Genomic DNA, 8,275 nt, shown 5'->3' on the forward strand with positions numbered 1-8,275 from the left:
AAGGCAGGGGAGTGGTTAGGGGGTGATCAGGCTGGCAGGCAGAAGCAGTTAGGGGCAATCAGGCAGGCAGGCAGGTGAGTGGTTGGGAGCCAGAAGTCCTGGATTGTGAGAGGGATGTCCGACTGCCCATTTAGGCCCAATCCCACTGGGCAGTTGGACATCCCTTGAAGGGTCCAAGATTGGAGAGGGTGCAGGCTGGACTGAGGAACACACACACACACACACACACACACACACACACACACACACACACCATGCACGAATTTCGTGCACCGGGCCTCTAGTCCTATATAATAAAAGCCTACTGTGCTAAGTGTCCAGTCGGCCATTCAACCAATCAAAGCGTAATATGCTAATGATATGCTAAGGCTGCTCGACTGCTCGCTATGATGTGCAGTGACCACTGGGAGCAGATGCCTGGTTGACCAGTCACTATGATGTGCACTGACCACCAGGGGACAGATGCTCCAACTGGTAGGTTAGCTTGCTGCTGGGGTCCGGCCGATCGGTACTGAGCGAGACAGGCCGGACATTCCCTGGAGCCCTCCTGTCGTCCCTCCCCAGCTGGCCAACCTTCCGCGTCCCTCCCCGGCCCCGATAGTGCACTGGTGGGGTCCCTTGGCCTGGCCTTCACCCTCTAGCAATCCGGGACCCCTCAGGGGATGTCAGAGAGCAGTTTTCAGCCTGATCCCACAGGCCAGGCCAAGGGACCCCATTAATAAAAAGAAAATTGTTACACCATTTGAAGCAAAATAAAATTAATAAAATTAAAACAATTAATTAAATGACATGCCGATAAAGTATTTTTGTGACTCAGTCAATAATGGAGATGTTGAATATATAAAACTCTTGGAAGGTATAAGAGTTAGACACATTTTGAATTGGTGTTCAACGGAAGCAGAGAAAGGATTTACTGAACAAGATCATTAATGTGGAAAGACTGCTTATGGAAAAACGTCGCCTACTGAAGTTGGAATCGTTCGTTGTGATTCTCTTTGTCCATTGTTAGCTCAAACCCTGCTGTGCCATATAGGTAGTGACAGACATACAAAATGAAAAATCATAATTTTTTTACATGCTTTATAAATGGAATGGTTTCTTTCAAATGATTGGTGCTATAGTTTCTATTACTTGATAAGCATTGTAAACATAGCTTATTTAGAGATTATAAGGGACTAACTATAATTAAAATGTTGGAGTTATAAATTATTCATTCTGCTTATTAAATATTTTAAAGATAATTTCTAATATTCTTTATTTTGAGTAACAGTCTAATATCAGACTTTACTCTGTATGATTGTTATTTAAGGTAACATTGAATGCCAGCAAATAAAAATGTATAAAATTGAATAGAAATTGACCTGTCTTAGTGACCTATACTTAGTATCTTTTTGTTGTTGTTATTTTGTTTGTTTTTAATGTTTTGGAATTTAATCAAACAGGGACTCCAGGGGAACTGACTTGGAAGTTTATTGATAGACTTTTTAGGCCTGAAATTTTAAATTATTTATTGTTATAACTTTAATGCTTTGAAATGGTGTACTGGGCAACCTTTTTCACATTTCTGTTTCAAAAGCTTAGTTGGAGAATCTCACATCTTTGGTTTAGAAAATTGCATTGGCTTATAACCTAGTACGCCTTGATAAGATTTAGCTTGTTAGTGAGCAGAAATTACCAAGGCTTGCTTTGTGCAGAGCATGGAACTGGAGTAATCCCTGGATGAGGTACTGCTTTTGATGTGGAAATAGGGGGACAGAGAGCGCTTCATGAAATAGACATCTGTTTAAGAAGCGGTATTTTAGATGAAGTTCATTGTGATGTATTTCTGAAAAATAAATGTGAAGTATCTTAAGAGCTTAAGTATGTTTTTTTAATGGTTCGTATCCAGATCATTATCTCATCCATTTTTTTGCTTCTCTTTCTGTTAAGTGATGAAGCTAAGAAATGTTTGCTTTGACTAGTCCTACTTCTTCCTTTAAGTCTCTGGGAAGTGATTTTTCCAGATGTTTTGTTAGGGAATATGTTCATTTTGGAATTTTATACACATTAAATAGCACTGCTTCTGGTGTAGACCTTTCCTATCATGGAATGGTAAACAGTTAACCCCAAATGTTTTCTGGCTTGTGATAAATATAAAATGATTTTGGGAAATAATTCTTGTCTCCAAAATATGAGACAACTATTAACAAAGCATTTTTGTTTTAGGTTTGGATTTTCTTTCCCTTATTCCAGTTGATCCCCAGGTATGTATCCTGAATTTAAGCAACTAATTTGTATTTGATTGTTGCTTATGTCATACTAAGTAAAAATGACCAGTTGCATAAAATCAGGACAGTCAACTCTGAGTTACTTAAATTGATGCAAAGAAAGTACTATATAAATATTTCAGTTTTATTTGGAGAAATAAAGTTGCTGTGTTTCAATTTATGATATTTTTTGGTCTTGATATTTGAATTTGAAATTATATTTTATTTAGTTTAATAATCAGTTGGCATTATCAAGTATTTCAGTGATTAAAATGAGGGAAGCAGTGCTAGATTACTAGAAATTAAAATTGACAGAAATTGTAAAACACTTGTTCTATACAGAGAAAATAGCTAAAACTGATTAAACTGCTTTGAATCATTATCTTGAGTCCTCCTTATTTTTAAAGGCAATCAGATTCAGACTTTGGGGATGCCCCAGCCTAAGTTGCTATAAATTATAAATTATTCCTGTTTTCTCTGTCAGAGGTAAGAAATTCTAGTATCCCAGAGTCCCAACATGAAGACCTTGCAGTGAGCATGGACCCCATTGGCAGGCGAGTAGCAGAGGCAGAGCAGAGGGAAAGGCATGGGGAAAGCCAGGGGCAAAGTGAAACAGACTTTGAAAGGTGTGTTGAGTGTAGGAAGGGAGTAGAGGAAGAACATGGACCACCACTTCCTAGGTGCTCAGAATCAGCTAACTACAGGTCTTGTATTGGCCTCCTGTTTGAATACTCTGTATCTGATCACACAACACCGGAAATACTGGCCCAAGGTAACGTGCACAGAATGAAGAATTTCTTCTTCTCACCCTGAATTGACTTTATGACATCAGTAGATTCTATCTACAACAAAAGTATACCTATATCTTTCTAGGAAATTTATTCTTTGGGCTTAAAATATTACTGATTTTCTTTTTTTTTTTTTTATGTGAATCATCCTTTTAAAATAAATTACCTTGGAACCTAGAAGATTCAGATTTCATAGTGCTATTTAGCCTGCTAGTGTCAGGCTAACTTAATTGATAATGCAATAGAAGAGTTAGAGGTTGTGCCTTCAGTCTCCATGGAATCCTTAAGATTTGTTCTACTTTACCTCCATATTGCCCCATTATTTTTGTGCAGATATGTGCCAGTTACACATAAAGAATGGAGTTACAGGTAAATGCCTGCAACCCGAGTATAATAAGTATTCAATGCATACAGCCTATTGATAGCAGGACTGTAGTATCTAGCATTCATTTTATAAAGGAAGAAGAGTACCTTTTTACTACCACACAATCAAAAACTGCAAAATAAAATGAAGTTTCTGACCTTTTTTCTAGATTCCTTCCCCAATTTTGTTGGAAAGTAGGAAATGTATTTGCTTTTAAAGAAAGTTAATACTTGAGAGTTTAACTTTGTTTAGAACTCTTTAAGAACTATTCCTTTTCCTCTTTAACCAATATCCCTTGAATTTCCTGGTGCATGACATTCATTTTATTCATGATCCAAGACAGTTATCCATCCTAAACATTAAATTACTTTTTTGAAAGGCAGCTGAATTTAGTTCTTCCCACTGACTAGCAGCTCAAACCTGGGGCTTTTCCCCTTATCATTTTGCAGATCACGTAACCTAAACAACCTCAGTTTTAAATTCTGTTCTGTAACTTAGTATCTCCAATGATAGCTGACTATAGAAGTGATAAGATTGATCAGATACCCTTTCATACAGTCTGAAGATAAAATATTTCTCACATAAATATTCTATAGCGATATAAAAATAAAGCTTTTAGTCTTTCCTCTCTCTCTCTCTCTTGATCAATACTAGAGTGTTAAACTCAGGTTTGAATTTAAGAATCAGCAACCAAGCTGGTAAGGAAACAAAATGTGAACTCTTGGAGAGGGGTGTCAAGGAAGCATCACAAGAAAAATTACATTAGATTAGATCTTTAAGATTTATTCCAAAATTTTGTGATTACATGAGATAGTTTTATGTTCTGGGCATCCCTTGGTGGTTAGCTACCATGTTGTCTCTGAATGCTGTCCTTGCAATTACACAGGTATTGTTACATGTATGTACAGAGGAGTCAAATGCCACTCTTTAGTTGGTCAGTTTTTTGTTTTTATATATATGTTTTTTTTTATTGATTTCAGAAAGGAAGGGAGAGAGATATGTAATCATTAATGATGAGAGAGAATAATTGGCTGCCTCCTGCAGGCCCCTAGTGGGGATTGTGCAATGATCAGAATCCAACCGTGACCTCCTGGTTCATAGGTTGACACTCAACATGGAGCCACGTTGGGTGGGCTAGTTGATCAATTTTAACATTATTCCTAACCTGTCTGATTGATAATAAATTTTGAAAGAATTATTGAATTTTGAAATAGCATTTTTGCTCACTACCATTAAAAATAAGTATTTACTATCATTTTGCAGTGTGATTTAAATCTGGTGTAAACACATGTAGCGAGAGATCTTTTTGAGGTTAATTTTGAGTCATGATTGTGGGGCCCATATTCACTATTAAATATTGTTGACATTTTTGTAATTGCACCTATATATTTGGTCAGCAAACAAATTCTGCAAGTTTTGAGAATCAAGAATATATGCTACATTCTCTAAGTAATATAAAATATCTAAATTCATGCCATCTTTCATCCAAAGACCTGGAGTTTTGAAAAAATTTTAAATCCCATTGGGATTAAAATATGTGGCTCTCACTTGTACATATCTAACAGTTTCTAGTCTCTTTATTTGAAATGAATGTAGCCTCTTCCTCATCAGCATCATTGTTTGTTTCAAGCAGTACTGTCCTCCTATGTTTTTGGATAGTCTCACCTCACCCTTAACAGCAAGCAGTACGTCTGTTACCACCACCAGCCCCCATGAAAGCAATACTCACGTTAGCTCATCCAGCAGCAGGAGTGAGACAGGGGTCATAACCAGCAGTGGAAGGAACATTCCTGACATCATCTCATTGGACTAAAGGAGGACTTGCTCGATTCTAGGAATCATTCATCAAAACTGCTCTTTCTTGGATCTCTGGTCCGTGGAAGCTATTTTTTTTTATAACAGTTACTTTGATATTTATTGAAACGTCAAATGGATTCTTTTGCTTTCTGAAAGACGAACACAGATGACTGTGGCAAGAACCAAATGACACACATGATTTTCTTATTCATGCTGTACTCTGAGCATCAGATGCGTCAGCCATAACTTTGTCTTCTTGGGAGATGGATTTCAGTTTCATGTTACTGGATGGATTCTACAAATCAGTTAAACATTTCTTGTAATAAACAGCAATAAAATTATGTGAATGTGCAAGTAAACTTTTTTCTAATTAAAAAGGATGTAATCAATGATTTTAAAAGGACAGCAACTTTTGTTTAACCTGATGTGAAGAAAAAATATATGGAAAGAAGTTACGTTTGCCAAATGAGTCGTTTCCACGCAGATTTGTTCTATTTCGTTGAACTGATGAAGTCTTGATAAGTGGCCAAAGCGTGGGTTCCACTTTTCTTCCTGATTCCATCAAAGAAAAATGGCCTTTGTGTCATACATTTTTCCCTGGTTGTCATTTACATTTGATGTTATTTGCTACTGAATGCAGAGAGAAGTTCTAGGATCTGGCTGTTCTTTATTGGCGAGTATGTCGAAGAACACTACACAGATTCTACCCTGATGTAATGTGTGTTATTTTTGGTAATTTTATAATCTCATTCTAGAGATTTCTGTAAATTCGGGGCTTGCCTTCTCAAAAAAAAAAGTGCTATGCAGCCATTGAAGGAAATGTTTTTGGAGTAAGGTGGCTGGAATGTTAGAATTTTGTTCTTATTGTCCAGAATCATTGAGAGCTTAGAGGCAATAGAAGAATGGATTTAGGGGAGCTTGGGAATAACAAAGTTTAATTTGTTCCTAAGAACTTCTTTTGCTCATTTACTTTATAGAATAATATTCAAATCTTGTTGAAACTTTTCAGATTTTAGTGACACTGACCAAGAAAATATGTTTTAGATCTCTGATCATTTTTAAAGAAAAAGCAAATAGCAAGAGATAGGGGTGGTATCAGATTTCCTTTTTATTTTTTAAAGAGAAATCTTTCCTGAGACCACAGAAGACCTGAACCCCACTTTAAAAACCACTCTACTTTCTTTTGCTTTATTTGGCTTCCTAAATAATTTTAGAATTCTCAAGGAGTTAATACTTTCCCAATGTTTAGCTTTCTCTGCCTAAGCTATCTCTACTTTACAGATAAACTCTTTTTTAAAAATGGGTAATCTGATTCTCAAGCTGGGTGCCCAGATGAAAAGCACTGAGTTCAGTGAGAACGGGGACGCATGACTTGGGGTTGGTGCAGCTCACGGAGCTGACTTGGCAGTGCTTGGTTTTTACACCTTCTCAAGTTTTATGGCCTCTGTACACCTTTTGTGCTGATTTAAGATCATGTGATTTTCTGTGTCATCCCTTCTTTGGCTACATCATCCCCTTAATGTATTACCCTTTTTGGAGAGCTGCTTATTATTAAAAGCGTGGAAAATAAACTTCCTGCAGTAGTTGTGCCATAGTTGCTAGTTCTATCTTGTCATTAGATTTCAATACATGTTACAGTCCTTTGGTCCAGATACAGAATATCTTCATAGTAAAGTTTTATGTTGCTGCTTTAAATACAGATGCAATTTCTGTTAACTCTGTAATCAGATAGAAAAAGTAACCTGATTTGTGTGGTATAATTTGTCAATAAAGAAATGATGTATATTTGTTATCATTTTGTTACCCTTTAGATTCTCAACGACTCCCCTTCCCAATTTAATCAACGGAGTTTTATAAGGTCAATTAAAATGTGAATAGAAGTTAGTTTATTTACTTGTTTTTTATAATGGATACCTCTGCTTTTATAGTTGTGATCTGTTTCTTTTTTGATATTTTATGTGAATAATTTTAGTGTGCCTTTTAGGTGCTTTCCACTGAAGTTACATATAAATTTTTAATTTATCTTGCGCAGGCATATTTAAAAATCACTATTAAGTTTATAATCTTAAAATTGGGGACTTTTGAGTATACATCTTTGAAGGTGAGCACTTTTCTTTATGCATTTGGCCTTATGACAACTGCATGTTTATTAAGCCATTATCCTTTTTCATTGTGGTCACTAAATATTTTTACCAAGACCCTGACTTTTTTTGTTGTTAATCCTCACTGGTGGATATTTCGTCAATTGATTTTAGAGATAATGGAAGGGGGGGGGGAGGGAGAAAGGAGAGAGAGAGAAACATCGATGTGTGAGAGCCACATCAATCAGTTGCCTCCCACATGCACCCCAACCGGGGTGGGGAACCTACAACCCAGGTATGTGCCCTTGACCAGAATCAAATCTGGGACCCTTCCGTTCTTGGGCCAACACTCTAACTATTGAGCTACACTGGCCAGAGCAACCCTGTCTTTTTAGCAGTTGATTTTGCTAGCCCGGATTTTTTGTTTAACCAAGTATAATGCAGTTCTAGAGGAGATTGTCTTACCTGTTGCTTAGATGTCAGCCAGCTGGTGATTATGTGGAGTACCTTAAGGGAAGGATCTGCTGTTACTAGTCTCTTGCAAACACCTGCCAACCTATATTTTTATCTTTATTCCCATAGAAATGTTAAGGGCTTGTCTTGCTTTGGTACCTCCTGGCAGTGTAATTGGTGCTGATAAAGCTTCACACTTGCAGTTCGCTTACATTCACTGACTTTCAGACCCTTAGATGAGCCACTTTAGGATTTCACTTCCATTTCTACACTGTATTTTTCTGTGTATAAGATGCTATTTTTTTCTAAAATCGTTAGACTGAAAATCGAGGGGCGTCTTATACACAGCAGTCAGCAGAGGAGAGCCGTGTGGGTGCGCAGCTGCCCATATCTTGTCAAACAGGCTTCCTCCAATCACGAGCCTTATTATTACTGACGTCAGCTGATGCCATAATTGGAGGTGGGGGTGGAGAGTGCACAAATGCAACAGGGACCTGAGCGTTCTGAGCCCATAAAGATGTCAAAAATAAAAAGATAAATACCAGT

General features: G+C 37.1%; 1 protein-coding gene across 6 annotated transcripts in view; it reads left to right on the forward strand.

The window, feature by feature from the left end:
• The window catches only part of PIAS2 (protein inhibitor of activated STAT, 2), a 54,874-nt gene extending 47,796 nt beyond the window's left edge, over nucleotides 1–7,078 (forward strand). For 4 of the 6 annotated variants that reach the window (XM_014539266.1, XM_014539271.1, XM_014539269.1 and 1 more), the window contains 2 exons: nucleotides 2,206–2,243; nucleotides 5,029–7,078. In XM_014539266.1, the coding sequence (XP_014394752.1) occupies nucleotides 2,206–2,243; nucleotides 5,029–5,211 (221 nt within the window). In that variant the 3' untranslated portion in view covers nucleotides 5,212–7,078. The remainder of the gene's footprint in view (nucleotides 1–2,205; nucleotides 2,244–5,028) is intronic. The other 2 variants (XM_014539265.1, XM_014539267.1) reach the window with 2 other exon arrangements.
• Nucleotides 7,079–8,275: the final 1,197 nt, after the last annotated feature.

This window comes from Myotis brandtii, unplaced genomic scaffold, assembly GCF_000412655.1.
Source record: "Myotis brandtii unplaced genomic scaffold, ASM41265v1 scaffold212, whole genome shotgun sequence".
In the NCBI taxonomy this organism is placed as follows: domain Eukaryota; kingdom Metazoa; phylum Chordata; class Mammalia; order Chiroptera; family Vespertilionidae; genus Myotis; species Myotis brandtii.